This window comes from Molothrus ater, chromosome 4 (genome assembly GCF_012460135.2).
Source record: "Molothrus ater isolate BHLD 08-10-18 breed brown headed cowbird chromosome 4, BPBGC_Mater_1.1, whole genome shotgun sequence".
NCBI lineage: Eukaryota > Metazoa > Chordata > Aves > Passeriformes > Icteridae > Molothrus > Molothrus ater.
The window spans coordinates 50,873,156-50,890,852 of NC_050481.2; the positions used below are offsets into that span (position 1 = coordinate 50,873,156).

A 17,697-nucleotide genomic window follows, 5' to 3' on the forward strand; every position below is an offset into this window, starting at 1 on the left:
TCTCTGGTGTCCAGGTTTGTTTTGTTAACACTGAATGACAATTCATTGTGTTGGGTAGGTTTTATCCTAAATTAAGTACTGTTCTGCTTGATATGAGATTGTAAGAAGGGTGTATGTTTGAGTGGCATACAACACATCCTTGGAAATGGAGTTTAATGTTTGCATTGGCGAAGTGGAAGTAAGCGAGATGGGAAGAATTTAGCCTGACAGGAGAATGGAACACAGTTTAAGGTTTTAACAGGATTTTGTGTCTGTGTCAGATTTTTCTTTTTCCCATGATGTTCAAGGAGCTTTGCAGGATATCACTGTGAATAAACATTGCTAGATTTATGATTACCTGCAAGCTTTGTGTTGCATAAAGTAGGCTGAGCACAAGACTGTTGAAATACAGACTTAGTGACTTCCTAAAACAGAATCTGACTTTCATAGATAGTAGTGCTAGAAGTATAATGCATGCCTTGAAAGTAAGACTTACAAATTCTTGTCTTATTCAGCTCTCTTAACTGAAATGACAATTGTTGTTTCTATGGAAACAGCTGGCATACATCTCATGGGCATAACATGAGCAGTGTCACAGCAAATAGGCTCAGAGGTTATTGATATAGGAAACTTAGAAGTAACTCATGCAAGGTTGGTAACTGTTGAAGTCCTTTTGACATAAAATCACAATGAAGGACAGTCTTACGATTCTGCTCAGGCAGATGTACAATATTCCTTTGACAATATAGATAAAAAACTGGGAGCCATTGCTCACTGTCCAGGATAAATTTTCCTAACATAAAAAAAAAAGATAAAATCATTTCATGTACATTAAAAAAAAAGCTATGAATTCATAATGTTGATTTTAAAACTTTATTATAATGAATGAACAGTGCAATGAATTAGCAGTACCACATTGAAAGGGTTTTTTGGTTTGGCTTCATTTTTTGTGAAAATTGTTGGGTTGTTTTTTTTTTTTACAAGTGTTCTGGACATCAGTAAAGTTGTCAGTCTATAGACTACATGAGAAATTACGTGCTAATGATGCAGATGCAGATTTAGTATATTGTTCTTACTGCAATCTACTACTTCATTACAGAGAAAATTTCCTTAAGAATGCAATGCCTCATATTAGTAAAATTTGCTGTAAGATCTCTAAAAAGTCTTGTATCATACAGCAGCAGACAATTATTACCACATTATCCCATTTCTAAACCAGAAAACTGTAAATGTCAACTGAGATTATTTCGAGTTAGAATTTTCAAGCTGAGCCCATCTTTAGGGAAGTCAGCTTGTTTTTTTACTGTATATGTTGTCACGGTATTTGAACACACGTTAGAGATACTGCAGGCATCACATCATCTTAGTGAGTGGAATAAGTTAGATTAGAAATTGAAAAATACTATAAAATTGGTTTTGAAGTGTTAAGACATTGACATTTAATGATCTTGTGCAATTAAGAGGGACATAAACCAATATTACTGCGTTCCTCAGTGCTTGAGCAGACTCAAGTTTTATTAGTAATTAATATCAGTAAGATAGCAGTACTATTACTGTTTTTTTCCTGGTGTCTGATAATGTTTATTCCTGTAGTATAAGTAGTGCAGAGTATATAAATAGCAAAGTGTATGTACTGCTGTAATCTAGGTACAAGAGTACTTTGATACAGGCCATCAAGTTAACCCACAGGTTATTAATCTTCCATTTCAAACTGGTACATACTAAGTGTTTGAAGTAGGACCAATGTTTCTTTCAGTTCTATGCAAAACCATCCTGAAAAGCATGATTCTTGAATTCTATAATAGTTCTGTACAAAATCTCTTAAGAGTATGCGTAGCATTAAGTTGGAAGTAATTAATTTGTATGAAGATGTACACAATAGTTTTCTTCCAGTTCCCTTGTCTTTGATCAGCTGGAGGCACATTATACTACCATGAGGTGCAGTTGAACAGAGGGGTCAAAACTATGAATAAATACATTTTTTATGTGGCCTAATATGTTGCTAGTATTTCTGATATACTTTCTCAGTTCTATTTTAAGAAATGTTACAGGCACAAAAGGGAAATCAGGCTGCTTAGCTGACAGGGATGGTTTCCTTAGGTTTGCTGGGATTTAAGGCAGATAGTTTTTTCAGAAGCTGATTAAAGTTTCTCCATCACTTTCTGGATTGTGTTTGTTTGTTTTATCTTGATCTACAATAAACTGATGTTGGTTGGCAAGAGCTGCTCTTTCAGATAATAATTTCTCATTTCATTGAAAGAAAATGTTCTTAATGGAGAGAACTCTTCACTGGAGAGAACTCATCACAGACTTTTGCATCACTCTGGTCACATCATGTGTGAGAATTTTTTACTCCATCAAGATATGAGTCTATAAAATACTTTTTCTAAATTTGTAACCAAGGCTTTCAATTTCTGGTCAGCCATCATGAGTCAGTAATTAGTGATTCTGATGGGTTTTAATGGTAGTCCTCTTTTTACTTGCAGACCATGTGCAAGTATGATCATAGCTCCACAACTGTTTTTTTAAATACAGTCTTCAAGAGACTTGCTTTATAGATTTGCAGTCCTGGCTTGCCAGTTTCCTTCGAAGTCTTGCTGATTTAGCTGTAAGCCTTGGATATTCTCTTTGGTTCACAGAATCTCATGTTGATGATTTTTTCAGTAAAATAATTTTGAAATACCTTGTCCTCAAATCTGTCTTTCTGGTTTTTATTAGCATTACTTGAGGACTGTGTGCTCAAATTTGAAATGTTCAGTAAGTAATATGTGTTTTTTTACTTCCCTTCACTTCCCAGTCTTGTTTTTCACTCAGAGTGAAACTTCACATTCTTCCCCAAAGCTGACCTATTTCAGTTGAGCTAAAGCAAAGATTACTGTTGAAACCAGATCTGCATATTTGTAGATTGGGTTTTGGATAACACATGTTGTTATCATATGTTAAGCAATTATTTTCTCTAAATTATTAATACAAATTTTCACAGAATCACAGAATCAATTAGTTTGGAAAGGACCTTTGAGATTATTGAGTCAAAGCTATGACCTAACACCACCTTGTCAACCAGACCATGGCACTGAGCGTCACATGTAGTCTTTTCTTAAACACCTCCAGGCATGGTGACTGGTGACATTCCAATGTCTAATCACCCTTTTTGGGAGGAAACTCTTCCTAATATCCAATGTCAGCCTCCCCTGGTGCAGTTTAAGGCAATTTCCTCTCACCCTGTCGCTGGTTGCCTGGGAGAAGAAGCCCATTCCCACCTGGCTCCAGCCTCCTTTCAGGAATTGGAGAGACCGGTCAGTTCCCCCTGAGCCTCCTTTTCTCCAGGCTGAGCACCCCCAGCTCCCTCAGCTGCTCCCCACAAGCCTGGGGCTCCAGACCCTTCCCCAGCTCCGTGTCCCTTCTCTGGACACACTCCAGCCCCTCAATGTCGTTCTTGCAGTCAGGGGCCCAGAACTAGCTTTGGGGTCAGGATTTGAGGTGTGGCCTCCCCAGTGCTGGGTACAAGGGAGCAATCGCTGCCCTGGTCTTGCTGGCCACACTATTTCTGACACAGGCCAGGATGCCATTGGCCTCCTTGGCCACCTGGGCACACACTGGCTCATTTCCAGCAGCTGTGGATCAGCAGTCCCAGGTCCTTTTCCACTGGTCCAGATTCCAGCCCCTCTGCCCCAGCCTGTAGCACTGCCTGGGGTTGTTGTGACCCAAGTGCTGTACCCTGCACTTTGGTCTTGAACCTCAACAAGAAACACATTTTGAAATGCTTGCACAGAGAGGTAATTTTATCTTATTTCAGAAACTTTTGTTGGGACTCACAAAAGCATGCTTCTGTGGAATTTTGAAATTGTGAAACATGTCAAAATGTATGTTGTGTTTGATGATATTTTCTATTTTTTTTTAGGATAATGAGAATAATATTAAGGAAGGAGGATGTTTGATACATGACAATTATGTAGAGACATTTTGGTTCTTTTCACTCAACATTGTGCAGCACTTATGAAATATTAACATAATTTTAAGCATCAGAGTGTTTTTCCCTTTCTCCCACAATAGGAAGGCATGGTATTGTGCAGTATATAGCTTTTTCCAAGGGAGTTTGCATACCAAAGAATCTTCTGTACTTATGGAATTATACATGGAAAATAAGGAATCATTTTTTTCTTCAGCATGCAGATATATGGCCACCTGTTGGGAAAGCAAGAAAACAATCCATAACTAAAAGTCCAAAGATCAGAGGCTTACCACTAATTCCCATTCATCAGGAGAAGAACACTTGTAAAATCAGAGGGAATACAGAGGTAAGTGGGGTTTAAACTTGATGTAGAACTTTTAACCACAATGCTGTAATAAGTAAGTAATATTGCTGTAATAAGTCCAGTAATATTGAACTCCCTGGAGCTGGATAAATGCAGAATGCAGCTGTTCTTATTATCAATGCCTCTTCCAATATTTTTTCATTAAAGGAACATTTAGGACAATTTAATGTAAAAAAACTATTGTAGTCTCAAGTTGCATAACCTCTCTGGCTGTTCAGTAAATCATAATGGGCTTTTATTTGTGCTTTTCTTTTTTTTTGAGTAGAGATTGTTCATTAGGAGTAAATAAGACTTTTAGCTGGAAATATTATGCATTTTATTGCAGTATGAGTTTTATTTTTAATAAGATCCTTGAAAACTGTCCTGCATGCATATCTTCAAATATTTTTTCCTCTGTCTAAAATAACTGCATGGTTTTAGTGATCTACTCTGATCTACTCTGTGAATATAATGGAAAAGCTCAGATGGAACTAATGTTGATACATTTAAGTTGTACTATTATTATTCTCAAAGAAGAATGAGAAGCTTTAGTTACAACTCTTTGAATAGAGTGAGCTTTGTTACTACATTACATGCACTAGTGATGTATCTGAACCTTATCATTTTAGTTTGAGATTACTCTTCTGGTATCCACATAGAGATACTGATGCCTGTGGGGAGAACTTGAGATGAAGCAGTGGAGGCACTGTCCTACTTGGGAATAGTAGTGGTAACTAGCCTGACTGCAGCAGTGAATTACTGTTGAAGCAACAGTTATTGTTGAGCTTGGTCCTTCAACTGCAGTACTATCATTTCTTGCACATTTTAGAACATTTTGAAAGGAGGGGTTAATATGGGATGTGTTATCACCACTAACAGAGATGGTGGTTCAGGTACAGAATGGTAAAGTTGGCTATTTCCATAGTAAGCCAAAAGCAAAAGGCAGGCATAGTGCTTTATGTGAAAGACAACTCCATCTTGTGTTACACTTTCTCCAGAAAGAATTTCTGCTCTGCCTAACTACAAGAGTATAAAGCCATGTGAATATAAGTATTTTGTAATTTGTTTATAAATTTGTTTACAAATTTGTCTTTTTTAACCTTCTCTCAGAAGGTATTTTTGCAATTTTTAATAAGTTCTTTCTGATGCTTGTATTTTCAAACTTCTTTGTTGAAAGTAATCAGGTTAACACAATACATAATGAAAAATAAAAACTAATGCTTTTTCACATGGAAAGCTAAAACTGGAATGAACAGTAAAATACTGGTAGAAAGTGATATGATACGGTTTATTAAGAAGATATATAACTGAACTGTGGAGTCAATTTTATTAAGAAGAAATATAACTCCCTAGTGGAGTCAGTTCAAAAAAATGTACCATTGGGAGACCATGCCTTCAATCTTTCCCTGAATTTGAGTACTCTTCCAAGAATATCTCAGTTTTAAAGCATTAGAAAGTAATACCAGGAACAAGCATTTTCTGAAATATTCTGGTTTATGGAAAATGGAAGTCTATTTACAGAGCAATGTGTAAACTTGTAGTAGAAATGTCATCAATTTATACAGGCAGGAAAAGTGTCTGAAAGTTTTCCAAACAGTGAAAAAAGTGATATCTGAGAGAGAAAGATGACTGAGGGGGAGAAAAACCCAAACCACTATAAGCTCAAAGATACCCAGAAACTGAGTTTAATATTAATATTTTTTGCTAAAATGTCTATATTGAATGTCTGATTTTTCCTCATCGTTGGAAGCAGTTTTATTGAGGGTTAGCTAGACAAATGTGTAATACCAGGTTTGAAAGGCTCAATAACTAAGAGTCCTAATAACAAATAGAACCAAAACATTTTGGTTATTTCTATACCACTTGTTGCACATGTGGACAGTGCATTTGAAATATGCATATTTCTCATATAGAATTATTTAATTGAAATAGAAATATATTGCTGTGTATCTGCAGTAAATATTTGATTTTATTTCAAAATACAAGAAGGCTGAGGAATGAGGGAAAACCTTTTCTTTCAAGCACGATTAAATAGCATACTGACTTAGAATAGGTCATACAAGAAAGGCCCAAACCATTCTATAATTCTGTGTATGTAAACTAGCTCCTCCCTAGTGTTTGAGTAGTTTTTAATGTTTGTTTTAACATTTAGGAGATATTAAGATTCCAAGGAACAAGTTGCTCATATGCTGTGGATGGGTAACTCCATAAAAAATGCAGTCAAACTGAACAAGTTCCACACAGGAAATACACAAAGACCCAAAGTCTCTCTCAGCTTTCTTCACCTTCTGGTTGTCAAGAAAGATGGCACACATGAAAAAAGTATTCCAGGACCTAATTTTCCTTTAGAACTACCAGGGTTTTTCAGAAAAGGAATGTTCTACCTACTGCTACACCACCTGAGTAACCAGAATACAATAAAGCAAATTTAGATGCAGCATCTGGTTTACCTTTAATTTTCTGCAGCTTAAGGACTTGAAAACAGCCCACCAATGTGAATTGAAAAAGAAGCCAGTCTTTATAACATATCAGTTAGTATTTAACAGATGCTGAATGTTTTTATGTGATTATTGAAAATTATCTCTCATATATTGATGTTGCTCAGTCATTATATTATCAAAACTGTAATATACACAGTTGTATTAATTCCACCAAACAATTCTAGGTCTTTAAGAGTGTAGGGATCTGCTGTAAAATGCTAAAACTTAGTCTACTGTGGTAGAATGAAAAATCAAATTGTGATTATATGAAAATAAATCTTCATGTCTTCATTGGCATGGTGCATGATTTATGTAAATTTCAGAAGTATAGCTAATTGAGAATTCGCTCTCTAAAAATGATCACTAAATAATAATATGACAATTGTGGTAATTTAAAACTAACTTTGCTGTCTCAGCTCTTGAGTAAAATTATTTTTTTTTTCTTTAAAACTTATGTGAAACTAATGAGCAAAAATTGCAATCTAAACATTTGTTAATATGGTGTGAATGAACTTATTTCTCTTTGCTTGTTTGGTAAGAATATAGAACTACAAGCTGGAAAATCAAGATTTGGTGAACATCATGATAATGAATTTCTGGAAGAAAGAAAAAACTTGAAAGAAAAAGCATCTATTGTGGCACAATGTTTGGAAAGAAAGGAGGAGAAAGGGCGAAATCATGCTAAAACACATCAAAACTTGATTTCTGAGGATGATGCAGGCTCAGGGATGACTGAATTACGCCAAATACCACATAAGACACTGAGGAAAAATAAAAAAAAAACAAACAAAACTACTTTGGAACTAGATAGTAAATTGCCATCAGATGTGATTCAGGAACTAAATACAGTGCTGCAGAAGAACAGAGCATTTCATGAAACCTCCAGCTGATTTCCTGAGCCTGAAGTGTAATATATTCTTGTGTTATATATGTATATATATATTTGTGTGTGTATTTTCTGTTCAAAATAGTCTGCTTTGATGTGTCTAGTTTGTACAGTGCAGAGGAAATAAGGAAATACAATTTGTTTATATGCAGCTATTGATTTTGTATATGTGTATATCCCATGTTATAATTGACTACTGAACTGGGAGAACTGATCATGTAAATCTCCTGAAGTTTGGAAGTTTTTCTGTGCATGAAAATAGACAAAAATCTGGTGTCCTTGCACTCAAGGACACCAGATTTTTGTCTATTTTGTTGTTGTTTGTTTCCGATTTTGTTTGATACAAGGATTCTAAGGACTGTCAAAAAGCTTTTGCTGTTTATACACTGTACCAATTTGTAAATACGGGGGAGATATTTTAAAACACAAGATATACTCTGAAATTCATGCTATGAATTGGCCTGCAATATTTTTAATTGTCTAACACTATAAAATTAGTAACATCTGATTTTAAATTGATTTTTTTGTTGGTTTGGTTTTCTTAATTTGTGGTTTTGTTTTTAAGGAGAAAATTAGTATTTGTTTCCACAGAATTGTCCTCTGACAAGGCATCATGTGAAGAAATCAAAAGAGAGAGAAATGTAATAGATGAGACAATGTATTAATTCTTGTATTTTGAAACTGTGTCTCTAGGGTGTACATCTGATTATTACATCTAAGTAATGAGACTATTGAGGAGGACAAAAAAAAGTCTTCAAAGCAACGTCTGATGGGTACGTGAATTGGAAGAATTGCACTATCTCAGTGGGCTGAAGTACTTTTCTAAAGAGGCCTTGCTCAGCTCAGGGTGACAAAGGCAGACTTTTCTATTGCTCTTTGGATAGAGCTTGCTTGATGCTAACAAAGTTGCTGACCTCCCAAAAATATTTAGTATTTAAATGAGATATTAATCCCTTTAAGAAAAAGTGGTGCCCACAAAAACAAATCAGAACGGTACCAACACACCAAGTGTTAAGGAGGGCCAAATCCTAAACAGAGGAAGATATTTACCCCTCTCTTTACTGTAAGGACAAAGGTAATAATATTCTTTTTGCAGGGACTAGCAGATGCTTGCCCTACAACTTTACCACTGCTCTTCTGAGTGTGAGGGCTGGTCCCAGGGTTGAGAGTACAGCCTTGCTTGCTGCCTTCTGAGTATGTAGGTAGCAGTCCCTGAAGATAGTGATGTAGCACAGTACAGCTACTTTGATTTTTAGCCCCAGATTTCCTTAAATTTAAAATTCAGCATTGCTTTTCAAAACAAAACCTATTCAAGGAATGAAATTATTTTCAGTTGTTTTGTAGATTTTATCTTCACTTATCCCTTGAGACCGCTGATTTGACTTTGTTCCTTAGCACCTGGATGGGCAGAAGGCACTGCTGTGCTGAGGCTGTTTTCAGGTGTTGTAGATGCTGGTTAAGCAGCAGGACCGACAGACCTGAGCTCTCATGAGCTCACAAGGCACTTTGCTTCAAGGGAGGCATTAATAAGGGCATCTGCTTGGTTTTGCTGCTGTCCCTTTTGTGGTCTGACTAGTCAGACTGCCACAGATTTTCACCAGCCTTTTAAGAACTTACTGATGCCTTTAGTGTTTGATTGGAATTGGTCAGATCTCAGAGTAGGAGAGAGGAAGCACAGAAACAGTATGCTCACTTACTCCCTCTTCTATTTTTGGTAGTCACAGGTGCCCTAACATTTCTCACATCATTAATTTCTATTCCTGATTACATTGAGCAGCTTAATTGGAATAATAATTTGTTTGATTGAAGAAATTATACAAATGACTCAAATAATGTATCTGGCAACTCTGCTAGGAAGCACAGAGAAAATGAGACCAAACTCAAATATTTTATAGTAGTATTTATTACTCTGGAATGTAGCACTGACAAAGCAAGTCTAGTCTTTCAGGCTTTGCACCTACCTTATTTGACCAGTTGTTAAAACTGAAACCAGTTTGTAGATTTTAATTTTCCCAGTGCACTATTGACTGTTTTGCTACCTTCACTTTGTAATTGAACCTCTTCTAATCATTGAGGCTCTGCCTCAAATACGCATATCTACCTGAACTAAATTTTATTGATTAAAGCTGGTGTTTAATGTTAATAAACACATTCTCAAATGCTGGTTTGAACTGGGGACTAATGTCAGCAGGAGAAATTGCTTTATTTTCTGTCAGGCTGGACTTGAATGTACTATTTACAGTTGTACTTTTATTTGCCAATATTTCTCAGTATTGAGTTATGGTTCTTATATTGTTTATCTTTTTATTGGGACCTTAAGGATGACATTCACTTCACTGCTGAAATGATGCTTCATGCATCATTTAAGCCACTACACTAATGGGATAAATGGGGCAGTGGAAGGGTTTGTGCATTGGAGTGAATATATCCACAAAGAAAATGGTTTGTGTATTTTTGTTGGTTCTAAGGACTACAGAAACATTTGTTCTATTTCAAAACCATGTCACAGGTAAAATATCTGTGTAACTGCTGCTAACAGGCCATAAAAATCAAGAAGATGTTTAATAAAATGTGTTTAAATTTGGCATTGTATTGGCATTCATACACAACGCATTTATGCACATTCACAGAGGCACACTGAATGATGACAGTGTTACAAGTAAAGATTATTTGGGGAAGTCAAAATTAAATTTTAAATTAATTATTTTAAATAAGTATCAAAGTGTTGAACAAAACATCCGACACATTATTGTTGCACTACACATTTCAGACTGATCTAAGACCTGCAGAATAAATGTGGTTTGTTGCAATAGCTTAATGGCTGCTGATCTTTTGTTGTTCCTTTGCCATGTTGAGAACTGGTAAAGTGTAATTTTCAGAGAATTGTAATTGAATAAATGCTATTTCTCAGAACTAGGTGATGGATTTTTTCAGAAAAAAAAAGCAGTAAGAATGTTTAAAAAAATAATCTGTCTGCCCATATGAAAGCTGTTGAATAACCTGGTAAGAGCTAACTTTCTCATCTGCAAAATGAAGTTAAATGGGAGACTGGTATTTTATGTATGGGCCTATAACAGTTAGAAGACTAAGATTAGTATCATAATAAATCTTAGTAAATCTCAGGTTCATCATTGCCTTGTTGAACTTCTATAATCATGATAGGTGGGTGTAAAGTTGACATGTAGCCATTGTTTTTGTTGTTAACATAATGCCTGTGTTCTGTTTGTGTGTGGGGTTTTTCACATTTATTAGGATGGGTGAGGGAAGCAAGTGAAAAACCAAGAAGAAATATGAACTAGATTCTTCATTTTCTTTTTCTTTACTGAGCTGGATATTGTCTGCTATTTTAGAATTTTTCTTCAAAACAGATCTCTTTCTGAGGTACTATTTTGGGATGCCAGTTCAAAAGAGCAGTTTTACTAATAGATTTTGTGCCTCAGCAGAGACTGCCTTAGTGTGGGATCAGTTTCACCAGCTGGGATCTACAGTGTATTCATGCAGACTTTGCCTTTACGGTGTTACTGGGGTTGAGATGCAATTTTTGCATTAAAAGGTTTTGCAAATGTTATCCGAGAATCTGTCCGGTGGGGAAAGGATATCCCCAAAGATTTCTTTAGATAATGGGGAAGGCTTGGCCATATCATTGATTTTTGTTTCTTCCTTGGGAAGAGCTCTGGGCTGTTCTGCCTAAGGCGAGTTGTTAGGATGCCTCCAGCTCTGTCTGCCAGAGGCACCCCTGGGGTGCCTTTTGCTGTCATGTATTGGGGTAGTTTTAGACTGCTCTGGAGATACAGGGTTTGTCTTAGAGTAAAAGTTACAGGAATTTTATCACACTGCAATGATTTTTTTCTCCCCTGATACAGTGCTGACACAGTTTGTGTTCTTATGAGTGCTGCCAGGTTTCCACCCTCTCCACAGTTCAAATTCCAGATTAAGAAGTCTAAGAAAAAATTTACATGCTCTGCTGGGGATGGGGTTGGTACCTGTAGGAGTAAGGAAGTAAGGGGTGCATCTCTCACTAGCTATGACACTTTGTTATAGGCTACCCTGTTATGTCACCTCTCTGATTTTTATATCCTGTTTTCCAGTGCAGTCTGTTTATATCCTATTTTCTGCAGTCTACAGTGGGAGAGTCAGCTATCTGATTTTACTTGAATTTGAACTAGAACAGCTTCAGTTCTGCTGGAGTCCAAATGGAAACAAACAAACAAACAAAAAAGTACTGACTTGAGTCCCTTTTTGGAGCATAGAATGCTCTAAAATATTATCTGGTTTGGACTACTTGAAAGGAAATTTTTGGATTCAGTAAGTTACATTGGGACTGAACTGTATAGAAACAGACTACCCTGATAGATGGATTGAGTGTATTCCAAGTGGAATTGTTTGCAAGAATATGTACTAACTTGCCAAACCAAGCAAGATGTGGCAAGATTGCCTTTGGAAGAGTAAGGATTCTCCAATACAGTATTCCTGCTTCCGAACTGCTGGAGAGATTCTCTGTGCTGTTAAAAAATGATGTATTTGTCAAACTCACTGTTTCTTGAGATTAGACTGTTCTATGTAGAAAGGCAGAAAACCTTGCAGAATTTTTTCAGTGATTCACAGTCAGTTTGGAGATTATACTGCTTTACTTGTGGCTCTGCTGAAAATGGGATCCATCTGCAGCTCAGTTAAGGGGAAAACTAATCCTGCTCTTTTTTTTTAGCTCTTACCACTGCACCTTAATGGTTTAACCTTAAAGTTATTGTCTTTGCTGAAATTTCTTTGAGAATATTCCTATGATGCTTTGCCACTCATTTTTTGGTACAAATTCATTATGATCTGTTGTACTGATGAGGAAGGAGGATGTGTATGTTAATGCCAAACAGACAACTGTCTCTTCCTGCTTACCTGTACTTTCACTGCAGTCCAGAATTTTGCTTGGTCTACCTGACCTTACTTGAGCCCTGCCTCTTTTTGCTCTAGACCCTGTTCTGCATCTTAGACTCTGGAATATTCTAATCTTTAAGGTATCTTATATACACTCTCCCACTCTAGTCTAATGTCTGGTTCAAACTCTAGCCATTTCTGGTTAGATCCCATGGCATCTCTGAATATCTTTTTTGCCTCTGTTTGCAGACAGTATGTGCATTACGGTCAAGACCATCATGTCAAGGTTGCCTTAACCTTTTTTTTAGGTTCTGTTAGAGCTGTTCTCAGTGCCACCAAAAAGAAATGGATTTCGCTGAAGTAACTGAGAAAGATGTTGGCTAATAGGTATTCCAAAGTTCTGTGACCCATTCCTATAAATGCCTCTGAAAATCTTCTTCATTTGTATTCCTCAGCCAATCAGAAGGCAAACTAAAGCAAATGTACTCTGCCTTTTTAAATTATTTCAGTTCAGTTCCTTAATGATGCTATAATAATTGCTTGTGCCTGGTAATAACACAGTTTCTTGCAAGTTATACCTTTGGCTACATAAAGTGTTTTCTTTCAGAATTTAATTAACAGTGGTTTGTCCAGTACTGCAGAGAGTTTAAGAACTAATAGGTTGAGGTTTGCTCTATGTATGAGTTTTATTACATTGTTTTCTCCCCATCCACATTTAAAATATGTTTCATTTAAAAGCAAATAATTTCTTTGTGTTTGACTATATTGGCTTTATACATCTATTTAAATTACAGAATGATTGAAATTTCATTTCTTCAAAGAGATTGTAGCCATTAGCCTTTAGTTTATTGTGTCCAGCACTTACATTTGCTTTCAGATTGCCTCTTTTTCCCACTGTTTACTCATTCATCCTACATATTGGGACTGTTAAAGCTCATTAGATGATAAATATTTTGAACTGCATATGACGATTCTGTGGTCTTCCCAGGCTGTTACAGGTAAAACATTTTTCATATGAGAATCCTTATAAGCTTTCCTTCCAGAGGAAATCAGGTTTCGTGAGAGATTACAGAACTTTGATGTAGGAGAATGTGTTTTTGAGTCTTGGTTAAATCACTGAGTAGAACAGGAATACACTTTGTCCATAATGTGGAGACAGTAGGATTGGTTCCCTTTCCATCACTTCTTGATCTCATATAGTGCAGTTTGGCCAGGTAAATGAGTTTTGAAAATGTTTGCATAGGATCTGTTCTAAGAACTAGAACACAGAAAACCAAATATGAAGCATCTCTAAAATAGCAATAAATCTAACCATTAGTTTCAGAAAGTTTCTGGGTTTACTCAATAAAAAGCAAATGCATTTTCACTGTTTTTTTTTTCCTTCTAGATTTTAGAGAAAAGTTCTCACTAGCTTGAACTTTCTATGAATTTTCAGTATTAGTAACCAAGTCTAATTTAGAAAGTGTATTTTTCAAAACATAAATCTTGATACAAAAAAGGCACTAGAGGTAATTTTAAATGACCTTGTATAAAGGTTTGCTTTTTTTTATGCTAGCTATATCATAGCAGCATTAACTTGTTTAGTTCTCTCTGAATAGTATTTCTGGGATAAATGCATATCTTGTGATGATTATTGATCTTTTTTAATGTCAGTTATGAAAAAAATTCAAAAATTTTCCACCTATGACTGAATTAATAAAAAATGCAAGTTTACATTATTTGCCATTTACTCTTGGGGTTTGTAAAAATAACCTGACAGTATTTCATAAAATATTGCTATTGAGATTCAACAGCCCTGAGTGTGTTGTTTACTTAAATAATGCAACCTTGATTGGTTATGGACATTTACAAGAAATTAGTTACAGAAAATCTGATATTTCTGCAGTTTGTGGTTAATTTATCTCCAGCTGAGTTTCTTGCAGCCATCTCCTCTTTCTCCAGACTTCTTGGGTTTCAAGAAAAGATACTAGCTTAGACTTGAAAATGTAAAGCCAGAAATTCATCTTGAAGATTCTATTACAAAAAACCCCACAAACAACCTACAACAAATAACCTTCCTCTTTAACGTGTTTTCAAAAGCTTTCTTTATTGAATTATTTTTGAGAGCCATTTAACAAAACAGAGGGAGGATACCCATGCTGACATTCAAATCAGTTTTCTGGTAGATGGATTCTATTTGCCTTAAAATAATTCTTTTTCCATCAGGTGGGTTATGGTGATCAAGCTAATATTTCAAAGTACTTGACTTGAGGTCAGAATTCAATGGGAAGATGCTGCACCTGTGTCTTGCTGAGGACCTCAAAGGTGAATGTTGTCTACATGGTTTCATCAAATTTTTATTTCAGTTATTGTAGATATTCTGAGGCAGTTCAAGGTAGTAGAATTTAGGACGTTCTATAATTCTCTTCCAGCCTGTGGACACTGTAGTTCTGTAAAGAACACAGTGGTTTTCCACTTTTGAGTGAGTTCTGTGGCCTGTATCTGAGATTTGCACTCCTGAGCCATATCAAAAGCATACCTTATTAGTAAGTAGGTTTTCTTTCAGTTTGTGGGTTTATTGTCACTCTGGACTTTTTGAGCAAGACTAATGAAGTCTATAGCCAAATAGATAGTTATCTTTTTGTGGAACTAACCTAATTTCTTTTTTTTTTTTTAATGTATTCTGGAATGAGCAGCCATGTTATAAATGGACAAAGTGTTTTGTCCAGATTTTTGTGCAGATTTTCATTAACTATAACAGTGTTGAAATCTCCTTTTGAATGTTTACCTTAAATAGAACCTCCATCCTCACAGATACTGGAGGTTTGATGTGATTTGGTTTTTTTTGGCAAAGCAAGCGTGTCATACAGCCAGATATTGGATCTCTGGTAGACATAACCTGGTATGTTAGAAGGTGTGTAACAAACCAAAAAATGTTAAATCATGCCATGTATTACCTGTTGGTAACATTTTTTTGATGATGCTCTTACATCACTTTGGTTTTCATACTAAAACTCATTTTACTTAAAAAGTGATTCAAATATATTTTACAAATCAACTAACGTTATGCATTCAAGTTTTACTTTCAAATTTTTGTTTTGGCTTTTTAAGCATGTACAGCAATCATTTTTTTTTCCTGATCGCACTAAGCAAAAGCAATGAATAGATAAGAAATGTTGTTGTATGTACCTTATTTCACCCTAACACCTCCATTTCAAAACCTTTAATTTTTTTTTAAAAAATTGTTAAATAAAGAGTAGTCAATTTTTTTTCTGGTGCACTCATGCTCCTTGTTATTACAAAGAGAATCTTTATCCTGGCCAGTTGTCAGCTGTTCAGAGATGAAGAATAAGTAATAAAAACTAAAGACAGGTCTGTTGCTTCCAAAAGTACAGTATGGTGTATACTGCCTCTTTTATAAATGTTTTCAGCTTTAGCTCTTGATATTCACTTTTCTATTCCCTAATGTATCATTAGTGAGATGAACACATAAAAGTGGATCCTTCCCTCATGGCCTTACAGGACCTTATTATAAAATTGTAAACTCACCATTCAAGTTATCTCTTTGCAATTAATGAACTGTGAAAAGAAATTGCACAGTGAAAGAATGTAGCTGTATTTATGATTAGGTCTTAAACAGAAGGCCAGTTTATTTGCTACTTGGATTGAAAAAATTACTTACTTTCTCTCACTATATTTTTATTATCAAGATAAAATGTCTACTAGGCCAACAGGAATAAAAATTCTGAATGCAAGCAAAATTATATAGGCTATATTCTGAGTAAAAAAATGTCTCATGAACATTGCTATTTATATATTCCATTTTCAGACAATAACTGTAATTTATGAAGAAGCTAGAATTCACATCACCATCTGCTTTCAGTAAGAACTTTTGAACTAATATGTAGACTAGAAACTGTTTTCTTTCCCCAAGTCAGAACTTTTTGCCATGGATTTCTAGAAGCAAACTGGATTTATATGTTTAAAGTATTTTTCAATTTGTTTCACAATCACTTAACTCAACTTAATGGATAATTAACTGAACCATGAGAAAGCTTTCCCATGAAGGCTGACACCTCCCCCATTCAGCTTACCAGACATTTTATACAATTGTAGAAAAAGACATGTTGCCACTTTTTATGTTGTTTTTAAAGACCAAATGCTTGTTCTTGTGTTCCTGATACTTGTTTCCACTTTATTTTAAGCTGTGGAGCACCATTTTCCAGTGGAAGAGAAATATTTTTCATCAGTTTATTTGGTGTTGCCCTAAACATTTACAGGTGAAGGAGGTGTGTTGCTTAAAGAGGTTTCAGAGTAAGGTGATCGATCAGCTGGTTTGACAGCAATAAAAGTTCCCCAGGAAGCTGCATCTGCATCTTCAAGAAACAAGTAAAGCCATCTCACTCTGATCTACAATTTGATTCAGGCCCCCAAAGGCTAATGTCCAGCACATTAGGCATGGTGTAATTGAACTGTTGAGAAGCAGAATATTAATGAACTGCCTTCCCTTTGGAAGTAATCTAGGTTTCTCATTACTAGCACTGCCAGCATTCTTGTTCTTAGTGTCTAATCGACGCTTAATGACTCTCTCTTGGTGTCTCTAATTTTCCATAATTAATGTGCATGTAAAATGAATCTTGTAAATAATGTGTGCTTATATACCACATGCTGAATAATGTAAGCAAGCTATTATAGATTGCTTATTTTTGCCCCTTGTGGTCTCTGGATCTCGCAACTTTGCATTAACTTGAAGCTGTGAGGGAAAAATCTACCAGGCATCTCACCTCATTGAAGCATAAAACCCAGAAACAATGAAAAAATTCTACAGAGAAAAGAGATCCAAGTAGGTTCTTTTTGTTTGTTTTTTGTTTGTTTTTCCACACTAAACCAGTCTAGTGAATAATAGATTGCAAGATTTTCAACTGGTATGTATTAGACTGTTTTACAAACATACATCTCTAAACTGATTATGTTCTTAATATCTAAATGTCTTGCAGATGGTCTTTGTGACTACTTACCAAGAGAAAAGTTGTCCACACTTGTAATATCTAGTGAAATGATGAAGTAAAAACATTAAGTTTTATATCTTGTTCACATTGTCTTGAGGGACTCTACAAAGTGGAATTTCTATTTTTCCAATTTTAAGTATGGGCTGATTTTCCAGAAAATTAAATATCAGGTTCACTAGGCAGAGATTTGATTTAGATTG

At 35.5% G+C, this 17,697-nt stretch overlaps 1 protein-coding gene across 1 annotated transcript in view; it reads left to right on the forward strand.

The window, feature by feature from the left end:
* The window catches only part of ARAP2 (ArfGAP with RhoGAP domain, ankyrin repeat and PH domain 2), a 154,950-nt gene extending 144,492 nt beyond the window's left edge, over window positions 1–10,458 (forward strand). Inside the window, 3 exon segments of the mRNA XM_054514724.1 lie at window positions 2,698–2,736; window positions 4,146–4,277; window positions 7,294–10,458. Coding sequence (XP_054370699.1) covers window positions 2,698–2,736; window positions 4,146–4,277; window positions 7,294–7,644 — 522 coding nt within the window. The 3' untranslated portion in view covers window positions 7,645–10,458.
* The last annotated feature ends 7,239 nt before the right edge of the window (window positions 10,459–17,697 follow it).